The sequence below is a fragment of the Anabrus simplex genome, chromosome 8 (assembly GCF_040414725.1).
Source record: "Anabrus simplex isolate iqAnaSimp1 chromosome 8, ASM4041472v1, whole genome shotgun sequence".
Classification (NCBI taxonomy): Eukaryota; Metazoa; Arthropoda; class Insecta; order Orthoptera; family Tettigoniidae; genus Anabrus; species Anabrus simplex.
Genome location: NC_090272.1, coordinates 38,720,404 through 38,741,579, shown reverse-complemented (window position 1 = coordinate 38,741,579; position 21,176 = coordinate 38,720,404). Strand labels below are relative to the sequence as shown.

General features: G+C 37.4%; 1 protein-coding gene across 8 annotated transcripts in view; it reads left to right on the top strand.

Moving 5' to 3' along the window:
- Nucleotides 1-8,741: 8,741 nt before the first annotated feature.
- HDAC6 (histone deacetylase 6) overlaps nt 8,742-21,176 on the top strand; it is a 458,923-nt gene continuing 446,488 nt past the window's right edge. For 4 of the 8 annotated variants that reach the window (XM_067152102.2, XM_067152103.2, XM_067152101.2 and 1 more), the window contains exons 1-3: nt 8,865-8,941; nt 9,147-9,269; nt 9,377-9,490. In XM_067152102.2, the coding sequence (XP_067008203.1) occupies nt 8,921-8,941; nt 9,147-9,269; nt 9,377-9,490 (258 nt within the window). In that variant the 5' untranslated portion in view covers nt 8,865-8,920. The other 4 variants (XM_067152104.2, XM_067152105.2, XM_067152107.2 and 1 more) reach the window with 4 other exon arrangements.

The window sequence follows — 21,176 nt, the reverse complement described above, 5'->3', positions numbered from 1 at the left end:
CAAGTATGTCCCAATACATGGAGTTTCACACATTCGCGTCACAACTCGTACCGATTTGTCACCGACATCTCTGCTGAATTCTGATCCTGAATAGAGCCCTTAGCCTGCAATCTCCTTCCGCTTAGAATATTCGACCACCTGCCTTCGGCAATTCCACTCTTTCCTTCCCACCCCTCTTTCATACCTACTGTACCCTGAGCGCAAATCCTTATCTCCTACCCACCTATTAGGACTTAGAAATCTCACTCCCAATTTCCCACCCGACAGTTTTTACGTCTGCATAAACTGATAATAGATTCTCAGAAACACTTTAAAACATTTTTTCAAATATGTGTATATTCGTGTTGACTCTGGGCCGATACTACGACGACTCATAACCTCAATATACTGATGTAAGCCTAAACAAGTTTGCAACAAGGCATGTTAAAATTATAGTGAGTTTTCTAAGATATATGAATATTTTGCACCTACCACACCAAAAACCTTTAAAAACTTACATTGGTCATTCCAGAGAGAGGACTTACGTCTTTGGTACGAGCTCGTCTGAGAGCAGAAAATAATTCTGTACTGCACGATAATGTAAATGTTGCTTCTCTCATCATAGGTGACACGGCAATAAAATCAAGGACTGGTCAATGACAGAAATTTCGATAAGCTTCTTAGAATGACTGATGTACTGTAGAGAGAGATCCTTTTGTATTGAAGACAAGCTTTCTAATAAATTGCCCTGCATTCCTGGGTTATATTATATTATATTATATTATATTATATTATATTATATTATATTATATTATATTATATTATATTATATTATTATATATTATATTATATTATATTATATTATATTATATTATATTATATTATATTATATTATATTATATTATATTATATTATATACAGCAAACCTTTGGATAGAAAACTGTTAAAGCTGATTTAGGCTGGGCAGTGATGTGAGATTCAAATGGTAGCGGCGCTAAGATGCTCGCCTCCCCCCACGCGCAATAATTGAAAAAAGGAAATTTTCTTGTTTATTTCATAGTACAGGGTTGTATATTATCGCAATGAACTACGGCGTAACGATACTACTACTACTACTACTACTACTAATAGTAAACCACCTCTGTGGTGTAGCTGTGAGTGTGATTAGCTGCCACCCCTGTAGGCCCGGATTCGACTCCCGCCTTTGCCACGAAATTTGAAAAGTTTTACGAGGGCTGGAACCGGGCCCACTCAGCCTCGTGAGGTCAACTGAGTAGAGGTGGGTTCGATTCCCACGTCGGCCATCCTCGAAGTGGTTTCTCGTGGTTTCCAACTTCTCCTCCAGACAAATGCTGGGATGGTACCTAACTTATGGCCACGGCCGCTTCCTTCCCCTTCCTTGTCTATCTCTTCCGATCTTCCCATCCCCCGATAAGGTCCCTGTTCAGCATAGCAGGTGAGGCCGCTTTGGCGTGGTACTGATCATCCTTCCTGGTTGTATCCCTCAACCCAAATTCTATGCCCCAGGATACTTCCCTTGAGGTGGTAGAGGTTAGATCCCTCGCTAAGTCCGAGGGAAAAGCCAACCCTGGAGCGTAAATAAATAAATAAATAAATAAATAAATAAATAAATAAATAAATAAATAAATAAATAAATAAATAAATAAATAAATAAATAAAATAATTAATTAAAAATAAATAAATAAATAATTGTTATGAGTGGCAGCAAAGGGTGGTTATTATTGAAACAGGTTGGAAAACCCATATTCTTTCGGATATAACTACCGTTCACCTATTGATGAAAAAAGCTCTGCACTACGACGTCCTAAGTTTGAAATAAACGTCTGTAATGCAAATAATATTATTTTGTGTGCTGTAGTTTTTATCAGTACGTAAAACCACTGTTCATATTGTGAATTAAGGAAGTGTCATGGCCATCTCCGCCCCACGGTGTCTTTATCGTTGCCACTGACTCTGAACTGGAAACCAATACAAAGATACTTTTTAAAAAGTACTAGCCTTTACGCGTGTCTAAACTTATAGATTGTCACAAACACTTTAAAATATTTTTGCAAATATGTACCGTATAAATTCGTGTTGACTCTGGGCCGTACTACGACAACTCATATCCTAAACTTCCAACAATACATTTTGACATCATATTGACGGATTATTTGTACTACAGCAAAAATGGATCCTAAACAGCATTCAGGTGGTTTCTCCGTAAGTATCATAATTAGCTATACATTCGCGAATTTTCTGAAACACTTCTCACACGATCCATGCTAAATATAAGAAGAAATTCAGTACTTGTGTCTTAGAGAGGCGATCCTAGCGGAAGTACTTGTAACTAATTTCGGTGACTCCACTTCTCATCGCTATTTCCCTGCGCACACATCCAAACACACAACAGCACTCCCGTCGAACCTGATCCTGTATTGTACAGGGGTAGTACACTCGTTTCACAGCCCTGTTAATCATGGAATTGAGGCTCTTAAATGATCCTTGAATTGAGCCGTTGCAAGCACTGGCCGAACTGAACCCAAACTGAACCATTTCGAGCTCATTCGTTATGCCTCAAATACAGAGGTCAGCTCTTCGAGATACTTCGGACTAGGAGAAACCCTGAGTTCCCCTGGAAATTTAATTCTCTGGTCACCCTTTCGGATCGATTCTAGTACCATCAGAGTGAGTGGGTGGCATAGTAGCAAAGGGGGGCTTGCGTTGTGCGCTTAGCTTTTCCTGATCGGTTGTTACATTGGCGAAGGGTGGCCCGTAACTCGGTGATGTCTCTCGCAACTGTAGGGAGGCTAACTTACTCCTCCCTAGGCCTTATAACAATTTTTTTCAATTTGCACCGACACAGGTAGGTCTTTTGTTGACGATGGATAGGAAAGGCCTAGAAATGGGAAGGAAGTGGTCGTGGCTTTAATTAAAAGACAGTCCCAGCATTTTCCTGGTGTGAAAGTGGGAAACGTTGGAAACCATCTTCAGGGTTGCCGACAGTTGTGTTTGAACCCACTATCTCCCGAATGCAATCCTTATAACAAAATGGTGGGCACTTGCCGAACGACCATAACCTTGCACTTTGCAACAGCACAATAACTGTTAGTAATTTCGGTTGAACGTTTCTATCTTCACTAGCGTAACTAACTCGCGGATTATCTCCTGGCTGAAATCACAGCTCGCATGGCAGTATGGGAAAATTGTAATCGTATTATGAAGTGGGAATGGCTTATATACCTTGAATTAACGCTCAGTTTAAATAGGGTTTTTCATTTCTTATGTAGTGATCATTTTATATGATCACATCAAATTTTCTTAGGGTGGCGCTTTCATTTTCCTTCAGTTTTTCAAGTTTGCAGTTTGCTAGAATTTAGGTCTAATAAAATTATTTAAAATTCCAATTCTGCGTGTACTTTCTTTTACGGTTCAATAACTCTCATCGCTTCACGCTATTGAATTACAGATGTAGTGGTCTAATACGTGATATATCTCATGAATCAAACGTTACCCACTTGCAACTGTCAAGTTTTAGGGAGGAAGGAGATCTGAGATTGCTCTTGGTAAACTGTCACAGTGTAGTAAATAAACAATTAAAATTCGGTGCATTGATGGAATCTTATGAGACTGATGTGGTGATAGGAGTGGAATTGTGGTTGAGAGAAGGGGTGGGTAATAAAGAAGTATTTCCAGAAGGGTACACAGTCTATCGTAGAGACCGAGGAGATTAAAAGGGAGGGGGGGTGTTTATTCAGGTGAAGGAAACTTATTGTTCACATGAATGGTTTACCGATGAAAGGGATGAAATATTAGGGATAAAATTAGTTTGTCATAATATGAAGGAGGTGGGAATTATAGGAACATACAGGCCTGGAAGAGAGGAAAGAGACATGGAAATATTTGAGAAAATAATATATTATACTCATAAAAACAATAATAATGATATGGTAATAATTGGGGGAGATCTAAACTTGCCTGAAGTTGAATGGAATGGAGCTGCAAGTGAAGCCCATGAACAGAAACTGGTAAATAAGTTAATTTTAGAGGGAGGATTTACACAAGTAGTACATGAACCGACTCGTCTCAATAACTTACTAGATGTATTCCTGGTTAATCCATGGGAAATTGTTGATAAAACTGAGGTAATTGAAAGAATAGGTGACCATAAGGCTGTAATAATGGATGTAGGACTGGTACCAAAAAGGCTTAATAAGAGGGTCACACAAGACAAGAAATTGTACAGAAAAACTAAAGTTGATGAATTTGGGACTTACCTTAAATCACAATTCAGTTGTTGGATAAGTGAAGGGAGTAATGTGGTTACACTTTGGGCTAAATTTAAAGGAATCATTTGGGAAGGAGAGAAGAGATTTGTACCTGTTAAGAAGGGTAAAATGACCCCAGACCCTGTTTATTATACAAGGGAAATAAGAAAATTAAAAAGAAAATGTAGAATAGTAAACAGGAAAATCAAAGAGGGTAGGGAGAATAGAGAAACTAGAAAACAGCTAATGAGAGAACTGAATAGAGTGAAAAAGGAAGCAAAAGAGATTTATATGAATGGCATTCTTCAAGAGGGTAATGACCACAAAGGGAAATGGAAAAAAGCTGTATTCATATATTGGGAATCAAAAAGGAAAAGGAATCCAAATTCCTACAATGGTGGGAGAAGGGGGTGAACACTATTTAACAGATACTGAGAAAGCAAACCTCTTTAGTAGGGAATTCAGAGATTCAGTAGAAGATTGTCAGGACTTGAATACCATAACAGAAGATAGAGAGGGAGAGAGACAGAGGGAAACAAGAAGCTTCTCATTCACAAACGAAGATATTTTTAGAGAAATCCAACTGCTTCAGCAAGGAAAAGCAGCAGGAAGTGATCAAATTACTGGGGAGGTATTAAAGAGAATGGGGTGGTATATACTGCCTTATTTAAAATTTCTGTTTGACTATGTCATAAATAATAGTGTAATACCAAAGGAATGGAAGGAATCTATAATAATACCAATTTATAAAGGAAAGGGTGATAAAAGGAAACCACAGAACTACAGACCAATCAGCCTGACCAGTATAGTTTGTAAAATACTGGAGAGTTTAATATCAAAGTACATCAGAGGGATATGTGATGATAAAAATTGGTTCATGAGGAGCCAGTATGGATTTAGAATGAAATTTTCTTGCGAGGCACAACTGGTGGGATTTCAGCAGGACATATCAGATCAGTTGGATTCAGGAGGCCAGTTAGATTGCATAGCCATAGATCATTCCAAAGCCTTTGATAGAGTGGAACATGGAATATTATTAAAGAAATTGGAGGGAATAGGATTGGACGTAAGGGTTATACGTTGGATAAGAACATTTCTAAATTCAAGGGTCCAGAAAGTCAAAGTAGGAAATAATATATCACAGGAAGAGAAAGTTTGGAAGGGAATTGCACAGGGTAGTATAATCGGTCCGTTACTTTTCTTAATATACGTAAATGATTTAGGGAAAATTATAACATCGAAAATAAGATTGTATGCAGATGACATAATTGTTTATAGGGAAATAAGTAACATTGAGGATTGCTCATATTTACAAAGGGACTTTGAGAGTATCCAAGAATGGGTTGAAGAAAATAATATGAAGGTTAATGGAGGCAAATCAACTGTTACAACATTTACAAAAAGGAGCTTTAAAACTGAATTTGAATATACTTTGGATGAGGTAGTTATCCCTAAAGATGGCAAGTGCAAATACTTAGGTGTAAGATTTGAAAGTAATTTGCACTGGAAGGGTTATGTTGATGACATTGTTGGGAAAGCATACAGATCGTTACATGTCGTCATAATGAGGCTACTTAAATGATGCAACAAAGAATTAAAAGAAAAAGTTACCTAAGTATGGTTCGTCCATTATTGGAATATGCAAACAGTGTTTGGGATCCTCACCAAGAATACCTAATAAAAGAACTAGATGGTGTGCAGAGGAAAGCAGCAAGGTTTGTAACAGGGGATTTCAGGAGAAAGAGTAGTGTGTCAGAAATGTTAAAGGAACTTGGTTGGGAAACTTTAAGTAAGAGAAGGGAGAAATCTAGACTTATAGGATTATATAGAGCCTAATGGAGAAGAAGCATGGAGAGATATCCGTGAGAGGCTTCAGTTGGAAAATAATTATATTGGTAGAACTGACCACAAGTACAAAATTAGAAGGAATTTTAGCAGAGGCGATTGGGGTAAATTTTCATTCATTGGGAAGGGCGTGAAGGAGTGGAACAGTTTACCAGGGGTAGTGTTTGATCCTTTTCCAAAATCTGTACAGATATTCAAGAAGAGAATAAACAACAACAGAGAAAATAAATGAAATGTTAGAGGGCATTCGACCAGTGCAGGATATTGTAAATAAAAAATGTGTGTGATTAAATTAATTCCATCCCCTGGTCTATGGAGTTTTTACAACCCAAGTAGGGGACTGCCTGTAGGGGTGAAGTACAGTGGGGACTTCGAGGGCCCTGGGACCGCTACGGTAGCTGTGAAGGCCCTTCAGGAACTCTGAAAAGTGGTGGCAAAAGGGGCTCTGGTTAAGACGCAGCAGGTCGTTATCCTACTTAGGTTCCAAAATGGGTAAAATATAAATATTTAAATAAATTCAATGTTAATTTTAATCTTATACCAGTTGTATATTATTATTAGAAGTAATGTCTAATACTGTATATGAGTTGACTATGTTTGTAAGATATTATAAGTAGAATTTTGTAAACAATTTAAATTTATTAAGGATGATATGTGTGTTTAATAGAACAAATTATTAGCGTAAGTTGTATAATATTGTATTATAGGAAAATTTTCTTCGTCTCTTGTTAATTTAAAATTTAGTGCTTGACAATAATGTATTTTAGTGTACCATTTGTCACCGAGGTAGACACCTCATTTGCAAATAAAGAGATTTTGATTTGATTTGATATCTCAGTCCGTGATCTCCTGTACGGTCTTGATTCTGTCAATAGTTTCTTTGCAACCGTTAATGTATATCTGTGAAACTTCAGTGTTATTTAAGTACGTCGTTTACTTGAACTTGTCGTGCTGGAGCTGGTCGTGCTAACGGAGGTTGAAGAATTCATTTTTTCCTCATTTACGTTGTCATAGTAGGGCCACATACAGTAGAGACAATGCGCGACTCTTCCGTATTTACCCCTGTTGAATGGGAGACAATTCGCAAGTGGCGCTCCTAGTGGTGTGACCTGAAAATTCGCGCTAAATTCATATATCGATGGAAATGTATATGCGGAAATGGATAAATAAATTACGTCTAAATAGAGAGTGTTGCTAAAATATTAACTTCAAATTTGCTAAAGCAATTCTGGATACATGAGTGAAGAATTTTTTAACAGATTATTATTTAAAGACTGAAATTAGACATATAATCAAGATGTGAAATGGACTGCAGTTAAAGGGCTTGATCTCTCATTTATGGATTACTTCTTTTAGCTTTAGCTTACCTGCCTGTACTTTCACAGCTGGATTTGTCTTTTTATCTCATTTAAAAACATTGTACGTCACATTAGGACAACAAAAAACTTGTCAATAAAAATATCGGCACATTGCCTACACACATGATTCAATGAATTTACGTTTAAGAGCTGGACAATTTTCCTTTTAACTTGGCGTCTACTAAGAGAAAAAAAGAATGTACAAAATTTCTCTATATGCAATACTTTCCATTACATTAGGGTAAAGCAAATTTGAATCATCATCACATTTCTTAAATCACCCATATTTTCTTCAGTGCTTGACAACGCATTACGGCATTCCAAATGGGGTAACTTGGAACACAACCAGCCACACACATATGCATATGCATTTTCCTGAATTAAATCATCACCCACAGATCACACCTACAACAACACATCGGTATTGAAGGTTAACTGCTGCACTAATACAATAAAATACCGAGCTCGATAGCTGCAGTCGCTTAAGCGCGGCCAGTATCCAGTAATCGGGAGATAGTGGGTTCGAGCCCCACTGTCGGCAGCCCTGAAGATGGTTTTCCGTGGTTTCCCATTTTCACACCAGGCAAATGCCGGGGCTGTACCTTAATTAAGGCCACGGCCGCTTCCTTCCACTTCCTAGCCCTTTCCTATCCCATCGTCGCCATAAGACATATCTGTGTCGGTGCGACGTAAAGCAAATAGCAAAAAAAGAACAAAACAAAAACAAAACAAAACAATAAAATAAGCTTGTTATATTTTAAGCCAGTTAAAGTATGCGTCGCGCAGGTCAGAAGTTTAGGAAGTAGGCCTTCTCTAGAAGTATCTTTGTAATTGGAAGAATATATATGCAAACACTGTATTTACTTACATTTTCCTGTCACGAGGGAAACGGGAGAAAGACTGCAAATCCTTCTGCACTTCATAATTATTGCAACCAAACGCAGCACATATCTTTCCACTCATACTGATAGGAGATGTAAAGAAATTACACACGCTACTATTTATTTCTGTCAACTTAATGCAAACTCATAAATAACCCCAAAAACTTCACAAACATAACACGTGCTCCTATGACAGAATCAGTAACTCTCAGATCACTCCGCTAGACAAAGCTCTAATCGCTGTATATCGATATCTCGCAGAGTGTCGCGTATTGTCTCTACTGTATTTGGTAGGCTTTTGGCTGGACCTGGCTGGACACTGCCGTTTTTGTTCCTTTTCAATTTGCTCCTGTGAAATCTTCACATAATCGTGTCATTCGAAATGGACCTGAATTCTAAATTTAGCGTGTTTTTTTTTTTTGTGTGTGACTGTGTAGTCATCCTGAATGGTACAATCCTAAAATAATGCGATGTCATAGAACTACGAAGACTGGTGCAACCTAAATGTTGTTCGTGAGACTATGGTATTGTATGTGACAGTTAACAAAAGGAAAGAGGGTAGGAGTTTTGTGTTGGTGGTATAAGTCAAATGCCCACGATCTTGCAAATGGTAATAAGATTGTCAATTAAACGGATTTTCGTTGCCAACAGTTCTTCAATTTTAAGAATCCCTTCCAGTCAGTGGTGAAAATTTTACATTATACTTGTTTTTAAAAGCACCGGTTCATTGTTTGTTTTGGAGTGAAGTAAAGTGTGATTAGTTTGATGACAACCTTCAAAAACAGCTCTTTTTAATCTGTTCGTTTTAATTTTAGGCAGAGAAGGTGAGTCGAACTGTGAAGAGGGATGATACAATTATTGGAACTGGCAGTAAAAGAGGCACGAAGAAGATGTTTGGAGAAGGTGTTCGTAGGCGGTCTCCACGATTTAATGAAAAGGTAGGCTATCCCTTTCATTGTTACTAAGTTTTTAAAAAATAATATTAAATTCAGTTACATTGTAAAGAGGTTATGTTTTTATTAATTTGTGTGTTGCGATTTCAAAGGCCAGACCTGCTGCCAGGCCTTCCGCTGCCATAATTGAAGCAAAGAGAAATGCTCGACAGAAGCAAGTTAAAAAGCACGAAGATTTACCTGCTGTAAGAGACCCATATCAAACAGTAAGTTCGTCCTTAATTTGTTTGTGTGGAATGATTTCAGTAGGTAGGTATGGTAGTCTAGCATTTTCATTGTCATCTGAAGGAAAAGTGTTTAACGGTGGTAGGTAGGATTAAATAACACTTACTCATTATCATGAATGAGTAAAATTAAATAATTTGTATCTTGATAGACAATGGCTATTCGAGTGGAAAACAGGTTACGAGTTAGACAGGAGGAACATTTCTTACTTTGTTTTTTTGCTCTTGTTATTTACCTAATAAGCAACGGATGCAATTGGAGCAGGTAATTACCTTTTAGGGAAATATAAAATAACTATCCCTTTGTTTATGAAGGCCATTCATTTGTGACATTAGTCCATCTGCTTTATTTGATCAGATATTCAGGAATATTTTATTTTATTTTTAAGCCACGTTCCTATAATTGGTAGTTAAATACAATTGACCGAGCAAGTTGGCTGTGTGGTTAGGTAGCGTGGTTGTGAGCTTGACGGTGGATCATATTCCACCGTTGGCATCCCTGAAGATGGCTTTTCATGGTTTCTCATTTCACACCAGGCAAATTAATTAAGGCAATGGCCATTTCCTTCCCAAACCTATCCCTTTCCCATTCTTGCATCGCCAAAAACATTCCATGTGTTAGTGTGATGTTAAACCACTAGGAAAAAAAAGGAAAGTATAATTGGTTATTCACCTCTCATCATTCACATAATCTAGTTTACCTTGGTGCTTTGGTATCCGGTTCTGATGTTGAAATCATAGAGAAATGTTTTATGATATCTTAAGTAGCAGAGAAGAGATATCCTTCCTTGATGCTGGTCATGGATTCACCAACCCAACCAAAAAAGTTTTCAGACTTGTTTTTGTTGTTTGGGTCATCAGTCCATATGCCACCCCATCCTGTGCTAACCTTTTCATTTCTATGTAAATCTTACATCTACTCTAATCTGTTTGTCATATTCATACCTTCATCTACCCCTACTATTTTTACTGCCTACATTTCCCTCAAAAACTAACTGAACGATTCCTGGGTGTCGTATGTGACCTATCATTGTCTTTTCTTATGGTCAAATGTTGCAAATCGTTCTCCTCTCACCAGTTCAATTTAGTATCTCCATTTGTGATTCTCTCTACCCATCTCACCTTCAGCATTATTCTGTAACACTACATTCCAAAAATTTCTATTTTCTTTCTTTCTGAGCTAGTTATCACCTCTTCACTTCCATACAATGCCACGCTCCATACGAAAGTCGTAAAAAAACAGCTTTCTAATTCGTATATCAATGTTCGAAGTTAGCAAATATATTTTCTTAAGAAGATGCCTTCCTTGCCTGTGCTAGTCCGCATTTTACGCCCTCCGCACTTCTGGCATTATTAGTTATGTTACTACACAAGGAACAATATTGAACTACTTCCTTTAAGACCTCATTTCCTAATCTAATATTTCCTGCATCACCAGACTTCATGCGACTGCACTCCATTACCTTTGTTTCGGTTTGGATTTATTTATTTTGAGCTTGCACTCCTCCAAGACTTTGTTGATACCATTCAGCAATTTCTCCAGGTCTTCTGCACACTCAGATGAACAAAATCATCAGCAAACCTGAGTTTTAATTTCCTCTCTTTGGATTGTGATTTTTTTCCAAATTGCTCTTTGATTTCCTTTATCGCCTGTTCTGTGTAAATATTGAAAAGGAGAGGGGACAACTGCAGCCTTGCCTCACTCTTTTGTTAATTGCTGCTGCCTTTTTATAGCCTTTGATTCTTATCACTCCAGACTGATTTTTGTACAGATTGTAGATGATTCTTCTTTCTGTGTATCTGATCCCTATCACCTTCAGAATCGCAAATAGCTTGCTCCAGTCAACATTATTGAATGCCTTTTCTAGATTTATGGGTGCCGTTTACGTAGGCTTGTCTTTTTTATTTATTTATGTATTTATTTATTAGATACAGCCAATGGAGGGCCATTTTACACTAATAATGTAACATTTAAATAAGTATAATAAGAAACAGTTGGGATAAACATAACAATAACAATGTAAAAAGAATGGGAACATTACCTGGCAAGGGTTGATTACAGAGTTAGCAAGAAGAAAGGTCATGGTTACTGAAGAAAATGGAAACCTGGAGAGGGCTTCAAAGGAACCTTTTAGTTTTGTGTTTGAAGGATGCAAAGGTGTGAATATGTCAATATTGGGTAGTGTGTTACCATGATTTTGGAGACAGTGGAAGATAGAACGTTGTTGTACGGTTAGGCATGGAGGGAACACATGATAAATATACAGGTTGTGTGTTGGGTGGGCGGGAACATGTATAGGTAAGTACGTTGGAAGAGTATTGCATTTAGTATAGCCATTGTTTAACCCTAGAACGGTAGCGTTTCGTCGAGGTGATGATTCTTACACTTTGCTAGTTTTTATGTATTGTTATTTTTCATTGTCGATTTAAGAGGGTTTAAATAATTGTTAGTCTGTATTGTAATGGTAATATCAATGATATGTTTTATTCTTTCATTTGATATAACTAAATTATAATTACATCTCAGATTTAGTGAGATATAACTAGAAGTGGAAAATCAATATTAAATTTACACAAAATATTTTATAATAGACAGTGAATAATAGTGCATGACACACCATTCATTTCTAATGGTGGTCGTTATGATATTATCTTCATCTTCCTCTGAGTCCGGTTCTATGGCTAAATGGTTAGTGTGCTGGCCTTTGGTCACAGGGGTCCTGGGTTTGATTCCTGGCAGGGTCGGAAATTTTAACCTTACTTGGTTACTGGTGATTCCGCTGGCACGGGGGCTGGGTGTCAAAAGACCTGCATCTGGCAAGCCGAACTTGTACTTGGATACTCCCAGCACTAAAAGCCATACGTCATTTCATTTTCATCTTCCTCTGTATCAAACTACTGTCCATCGTGTATCAAGTTCAGATCTAGGTCTCTAATCTTCTTCAAAATCATCTTTTTCAACATAGTCACTTTGTCCTTCGTCATCAGAAGATTCAACGGAAGTAGTCTGGATTTTTTCTTCTGTGAGATCTCCATCCATTTCAGACTGTTGACCATACACGAGAAACCTAAAAATATAGATACAGAGTCCCGGTGTATATTTCCACACAACTGCCAAGTTAAATAAAACTCTACGGTGATCATTAGTAGCATTCGTTTTGGAGATGAAAGTAATAGTATATGTTGATATGTAGTGCTTTGTGTTGGTGATGACTGTAATTTTAGAAACGAATCCTAAATAATAGGATTACCTCAACTTTCTGTCCACTCTCTCGGCTAGCAGGAACGAGGCGAAACATTGTGCTAAGCACTGCCAGATGTAAGTAGAGATAGAATAAAAGGGAGAATTGGGAGGGAAGCTTAAGTGTATCATGTGTTTGTCGCAGAGGTGAGCACTACCGCTCTAGGGTTCATTTACAGTATGTAGGTTCCAATAAAGGAGTTACATTATATTACAGTCTTTACTTGGCTTAGATGTATCCTTTTTTATTCTTTTGGCAACAGGGTCAATGACAAGCAAAGAAACAGGGGTCAAGAATTTTAATACGGTTCATGGACCGGTAAAACGAGGAGCCAATTTGGCAGCAAACTTATTAATCTTATTACTGTAAAGATAAACCTTGATAAAGACTTGATCGCCTACAGATATTCCACATAGCTTACGTCCTTTATTATATTGGTTACGCACATTCTCATATTTATTGTTATTAATCACAAACAGTCGTATCAGCACACTATTTTAATTTAAAACCGGTTTTCGGGCTCTGAGGTCCATCATCAGTGTTAAAATTATTTACAACATTTAAGTCCACATGAGTGTGTCGTTCAAATGAGTTTAAAGAAGTTAAAATGGAGCCCTGTTGAGATCAACTGTAAAATAAGAAAAAGAAAGAACAAGTGTAAAAGTGTACAAACAATACGTATTAACTTACAATGTTGTTGTAAAAGGTGCAACATACAATAGGAAGGGCTAGCTTATCCTTGTGTTCAGGTTGTTGATAGAGTACTGAACAGATGTTCAGCTTTAAGTACAGAGCGCGCTGGAAGCACATGACATTATGTCCCCTCAAGGTTGTGAATAAAATGTTGCTTACAACTGTGAAACATGTTCTTGCGTAGTCTGCAAATGTATGCCGAAATTCTGAAGCATAAGCATATAATTTCCTTATCACAATGAAGCGATGAAGCTGGGACTGATTTAGGCCTCGATAATTGCGAAAACGTGTATAACTTGACAAACGGAAATAGTTCGGATAGTGATTCTGGTCACAAAGTTTACACAAGGAGTAATTTTAATACCACCTATTCAATACAATTTATTTCACTACTGTGTGTTCAAATACTCATAGAAATTACCAGAATTTTAAAGATACATGTTTCACCCACTTTTTATTGGGCATCATCAGCCTCGTTCAACATTAAAACACGCACTAGAAGAAGGAACTTGAAACAGATTAACGCTGCAGATACATTAGGACATAGGTTACATCTGGAGAATGAAATTACAACATTGTTTACTACGGACAGCCACGTCTACATGAGGCATTTTCTGGTTACACGAAATTGTCATTTAGACCTACCCTTTTTTATTGAATAATTTAAGCAGTGTTTTCGACAGATGCTTCAATGTTTACTAGCGCTCCTCAGCACACTACAATATTTATCCAACATTCCAAGATGTCTTAATCTATACCGCCTCCAATTCGACTACGCATTTTCATCCTAATTTTAAATATTAGACTTCAACTTCATCAAATACTGTATCTTTTAATTGTACTATTCTTATCTTGTGAAGCCTTGGTTTTGATAATCTGTTCCCCAAGCGTGATATATATTGTGCAAGCTTTTTATCAAAAAAGGTCCATTTCAGTGTCAGACATGGATTATTTTTAAAATACAGTGTGACACAATATTACTTTTAGACGAACGATTTAATTTTCTAAGTGATTTTAGTATGTGTACCTATTTTATCCAATATTTTTGTGCTGTAATTATTATGCACCCACAGTATGAATACCATTAAGTGTTTATCAATACGTTTTCTGTAATTTGTTAAGATTCCTCAGACCAGTGTGTGTTTTAAGATTGAACGAGGCTGATGATGCCCAATAAAAAGTGGGCGAAACATGTACCTTTAAAATTCTGGTAATTTCTATGTGTGTTTGACCACACAATAGTGAAATAAATTGTATTGAATAGGTGGTATTAAAATTACTCCTTGTGTATACTTTGTGATTAGCTATTTTCAATACGGAATAATGATATGAATAATGGTTTGTAATAGTGATTCTAGTTGCGTCGAGCCTGCAGAATTTCCATGTGAACATGAAAGCACACAGCAGCCTTCGACCTCAAAGGTTAGGGAACTACCCGCCAAATGGCGATGCATGCACACTAGAAAAGCAGCTGATGACAAAGGTAAGCCTATTTGAAGTTAGTTATTTTGTATTTATGTAATTCTGTGCACAATTCTAAGTAAGTTTAGTATTATATTTTGCAGGTGAAGGAAACACTTAGGAAGAGAATGAAATTACTGGCAAGGAGCACGTTATCAACTACACAAGGCTGAGCATACGCTGTGGTAAGTCAACATATGGGCGTGGTCAGAATGTGACGGTCAGCGAGGAAGAAGTCGCTTTGGATGGAACCGTGCTGACTCTTGTTGATCTACAAAGCCTGCCAGGCCGTCGAGGACAGTAAAATATACTGAGGGAAGTCTGAGGTCCCACAGAACATGCAAAACGCCACATTGAAGGAACTTGTGCCACTACAGCTTGTCTTTTTATTGATGAATCCAAGCTGCGCCACATCGAATGATGTACTGAGGTTGGAGCCCGCGAAGTTCTGAGCAATCCTGAACGGACACTTTCTGTGGAAGAATTGGACGCTGTCATTGGTATTTTATTAGCACGCGGAACTTATGGAGCTGACACGAAGGTTTTCAATCGGTGGTCACAGAAGTGAGGTCCTGGAATTTTCTCCCAAACTGTGGCATGAAACCATTTCCTGGATATCATGAGGTTTCTTCGATTCAATGAAAAATCTACCAGCACGGATCACTTGAAAATTGATAAATTGGCGCTTGTATCTGTTGTGCGGGACAAATTTATATCTAATTTTACTATTTGCTTCAGACCAAGTGAGAACATTACCGTGGATGAACAGCTCTTTCCATCGGAAGCTAGATGCCCATTTATGCAGTATATGCCCAATAAACCAGAAAAAGTTTGAAATTTTGGTTGGCTGTCAATATGGAAGCCAAGTATGTTGTAAACAGTTTTCCCTGTCTTGGAAAAGATGAAATGCGACCCATTGATCAGACCCTAAGTGAACACGTAGTATTGCATTTTGCTGAGTTTTTCATCGGTCAGGAAAGAACTGTGCAAAGGAAACAAGACAATTGAAAAGTGTGCAATCTATAGAAAACTGGTCTATGGTTAAGTTCACTTCAAAGGTGACCATGCAAAGTGTGTCTGTGTACAGTGCGACAAGTAAGTTGAAAAGCAGAAAGTTACATTCATGCAGATATGTATATAATGTAAGCTAAAGTGTGTAAGAAGAACATTCTGCCTTACTAGTGTACTTATTTGTTTGTTTATTTATTTATTTATTTATTTATTTATTTATTTATTTATTTATTAATAATAGCATTTACAAGCCATGCATGATAATAATTAAATTATGGTCTATGATGTTTTTATATTCAATTCGAACCTTTTTCTGGCACCAGTATCCTCAAGAAACGAATACTTGCCACTGTCGGTCAAAATGACCGCGTTGGTAAAAGTAGGTAGAAAAAATGTTTGGTAATCCTAGTGTTAAAGATTAATTTCATGTCATTATTGTTATAAATGTGATTCGCAAAAGTTGCGTATTTGTTGTACTTTAATGCCTTGAAATGTTCTTGGTTCAGTAGCGTATAGGTTGGGTTTTGTTAAGGACTCTCAGATGAGTTCCAGCCCATATTTCAACACTGGGAGGACCTTAGCGTAAAATAAAGTCATGCCAGTGCTGAAGGACAGTCCTGTGGGTTCCCTGATGTCATATATACTTAATTTTTGTAGGGATGGGTTCCATAGGCGTCCCCACATTTTCAAAGGGGTCTGCGACACGAGAAAGGTAAAAGAACCATGCCTTAAAAGCAACAATTAGTGACTACAAATAGCTCATTTATTTTGTTAATTATCACAGGTTAGAATCAGTTCTTGATAGTGTCGTCATACTGTTCAACAATATCGTAGAACAAGATAGGTCAAGACAAGATTTCAAACTGATAGCCCCCTCGATAGTTGCAGTCGCTTAAGTGCGGCAAGTATCCAGTAATCGGGAGATCATGGGTTCGAGCCGCACTGTCGGCAGCCCTGAAGATGGTTTTTCGTGGTTTCCCATTGTCACACCAGACAAATCGGTGCAACGTAAAGCAAAAAAATGTTTTTAAAAAATAAAAAAAATAAAAAAAAATAAAAAATAGCAACCTGATAGTTTCTGACTGCAATGACTTTTTCATAGTGAATCAACCTCCTTTTCCTTCTTCTTGACCATTTTCCTAGTTTATTAGGGTTGGCATTTGGACCACTTTTATCCAACTATCCGAATCGCTCTTCAGATTTATTTCAACACATCAGCAACAAATTGCTATGCTCAACAATCATTCTCAGTTCTTGGAAGAGTTAAGAATTACAAGCGTCCATCTCAAACTCTGGAACGTTTGAATCATCTGGCTGTAATAGCAACAGAAAAGGATCTGACTGTGAAATGTTGAGGATGTGATAAATGTGTTTGCTAATAATATGGCAAGAAGAAAACAACTCCACCATTGACATTATTTGTTGCATCTCTCAATTTTGTTGCTACTACTGATGAGGGAAGGGTGTGTACCGGGGAATCGCCGATCTTACGTAAATTTTGCACACCCATTAAACGAGTCAAGAATAACACAGTGGCCAAAATACTTCTTTTGGAAATTAATTTGTGCGACCTACAGAAAGCGTGTGTTTGAATTGGTGTGCTCACAGTACTGCACTACGTGCTGGGTTAACTCGTCAATAGGCCGCTGCTCCATACCCTACCCGCAACTCGCACTGCCCAAGAGCTGATTTGAGGAAGGCTATTCAATATTGGAGAACGGGTAAGCAGGTCCCGCTTTCATTGTCGTTGGTGAAACAAAAGTTCCATCTTGTCAGAAACAATTTTTTAAAAATATATATTTGTGGGAAAAGCATGTAAAGAACAATGGGACACCTTTAAATTTAGGAACATAAAACTGAAAATATCATTCTTCTTCTTTTTGAATGGTGTGGTTGGACTCATTTGTTACCGTCCAGTCACGAAACCAGAAATGAAAATATCATTGAGTATATTATGTTCAACCATGCATGCTTAAAGCATAACTTAACTCCCACTTTTATTAACCTGAAAAGCAACAACACTTCAATATCCCAACTCATTTTGATGACACATTCATGTGGACTTAAATGTTGTAAACAATTTTAACACTGTTGATGGACCTTGGAGTCTGAAAATTGGTTTTGGCTTTAAAATAGTGTGCTGATTCGACTGTTTGTGATTAATAATAATAATAATAAAAAATTAGAAGTACCTATCACATTCTGTGAATGGTGAAGTATACATGAGGTTGCATTTGCTTATTTAATTTGTAGTACCTACATAGCCTCACCCCAGTTAATGTCCTCTGTTACCTATTATTATAATATTTTAGACACAATTCATGGTATTACATTTACACTTAAATGGTTTATCCCTGCCTCTTTTTTTTTTTTTTTTTTTTTTTTTCATTGAAATGAAAATGATGCACATTTATTATTTTCAACAATGTCCTTATATTTGAATGCAAGTTCCTTCACATAAACTTTCTCATCTGCTGCAAAGTCTGACTCCATGGCTAAATGGTTAGCGTGCTGGCCTTTGGTCACGGGGGGGTACGAGGTTCGATTTCCGGTAGGGTCGAGAATTTTAACAATCATTGGTTAATTCCGCTGGCACAGGGGTTGAGTGTATGTGTCGTCTTTATCATTTCATCATCATCATGACACACAGGTCGCCAACTGGCATATAATCAAAAGACTTGCAGCTGGCGAACTGAAGTCCTCGGACGAATTCTGGCGCTAAAAGCCATACGCCATTTCATTTTCATTTCACCTGCTGTAAAGTACAGAATTTTAAAACTTTCTTCCATTTCAGTCAATTTCTTTAAAGGATGGTACTTCCAAGAAGCAGTAAGCAATAACTTAAACAACACTGTTTTATAAGCGATGAAAGTCACTAGCTTTTAAATCAAATCTTAGTTGAGCTGAAGTTAAGTTTTGTCTGCGAATACAAATTCGGAGCTTTACATCAACTGGCCTGTGATACATAATTGGCTGGCTGATTGGCTCAGATGGTGGAGTGCTGGCTTTCTGAATCCAAGTTGGTAGGTTTGATTCTAGCTCAGTCTGGTGGTAATTAGAGATGCTCAAATACACCAGCCGTATGTTGGTAAATTTACCAAACACTTGAAATAACTGCAGGACAACATTTTTGAAAACTGTAAAAGTATGATGTAAAACCAATAACATAATAGTTATTTGTTCACACTTGCCAGATTTTGACACTTCTAAGGTGATGATTTTATTGTATATTTTTCCACGAGAATGTTGTCCAACATAGTTGCCAACATGCTGAGACTGTATTTACCGTGGTCTCTTTCTGGCTTAATACAGACGTGCTGTTGAAAATACTCTCCATGTTCATCAGTTTCCCTTTTCGATCTTCAGCAGAGTCTGGATGTTAATGGCACCTTTCCATCTTCCTCTATTCAAGTCCAGGTTCTTTCTTATTATGCTGTTCTTGATAGAATCCAATTACTTTAGTCTACATCTTGTTTTCTTTCCTTAACTCGTGGTCTTCATCATGTACTTGGGTGTCATTCCCTCATTTCTTACCCTCCCCTCTCTTGTCCTTATCATACTTATAAAAAATCTCCTCTTACTGGCTCAGTTTTTCCTGTCCTTCCTTTTTGTCGGTGTCCAGAGCAATAATATCTCACCATGTTCGTCACTATCAGCCCTAATATTATTTGAGAAAGAGTCCAAAAAGTCACATGACTCTGAATGTCTTAGACCAATTTCATCCCTCTGTATTCCTCCTCTATTTCTGTGTATTACTGCATGATTTCACAAATTAGGCTAGTTGACATTAAAGCAGACAGACCCAGTATTCAATCTCTAGTATTGTTGGCTATAGCTGCTGTCACCAATGTCTCCATGAATGTTTGTTTGATTGCATACAAGTGTGTAAAGTTCTCAATCTAAGCTTAAAGTTAATAATAATGGAGTTCCTACAATGCCAGAAAATTATTTCCCTTCTCTTTCTGAGCCTAATACCATCTACTGTAATTCATCCGTCTAATATAGCATTGACTCTGACATGACCTTGGAAATGTCTAGTTCGTACAGTTGAAGCTTATCTTGTTCTCTGGTTCTTAAAGTCTTACAGCCTTATCAGTTTGCATGCTGTTCAGTCTATCTGTTTTGTGGAGATATGGTGAGGCAGCTTGTTAATCAACTTTCTAAATAATCGTTGTTTTGAACTTGGGATGCCAACTTTCTTCATTACTGTATTATGAAGAATGTTTTGATTGATTAACTTTATTTATATTGAGTCCATTGGTTAATCGATATCCTAGGATGTTAGTAATCCTGAAATGAGCATTGTTGAACAATCTTTTAGGATGTTAGTAAGTATAAAGTGAGCATTGTTGAATTTCTGAAGCATGCAGAAACTGTGAATTAGTGAGTTGAAAAATTTAGTAACAAACCTAGAAGTGGTAACTTTTTTTCATGGAATCATTAACTGATTTCTTCAAATTCAGTTATATGGACAATTAAAAATCTACATTATTCTTGATCTCCATAATATTTTAGGACTGTGTTGTTTAACTTTGTCAGTAGATAATTAAGGAAATATACAGCAAAATTAAGACTACAGTTTTTTGCTGGTACAACTTCAACATCACGTTATCAAATTATTTACAATTACGCAATTTCATTCTTCTTCTGCCACCACTTTCCCCACCCTGATATGGTCACAGTTGCAAATCGTGTCGCTGATGGGGATTGGGCCCCCTTTTACGGCCGATGATAACCATGTGTAGAAGGATCCATTTCATGTTTCTGCAGTGGTTGGTAGTCTAGCCTGTATATTTGAAGAGTTGTATATTGGGACAAACACAAAGACCCTGTCCCCAAGCTAGAGGAATTAACCAGGCGTTTAAAATCTCGGACCCAACCAGGATTTAAACCTGGGACCCTCTAAACTGATGGTGATTGACGGTGACCATTTAGACTAGAAGCTGGACTCAGTTTTATTCATGTGATGCTATTGAAATGAGAATACTTGTATAGACCAAAAAGAATTGGGATTGATTAGGAATAAAGCTTGTCCTTGTCTATCCTCGATCTGTTGTTACTCTGCTGGGCTGAGTGGCTCAGACAGTTTAGGCGCTGACCTTCTGACCCCAGCTTGGCAGGTTCGATCCTGGCTCAGTTCGGTGGTATTTTAAGGTGCTCAGATACATCAGCCTCGTGACGATATATATACTGGCACGTAAAAGAACTCCTGCCGGGCTGAGTGGCTCAGACAGTTGAGGCGCTGGCCTTCTGACCCCAAC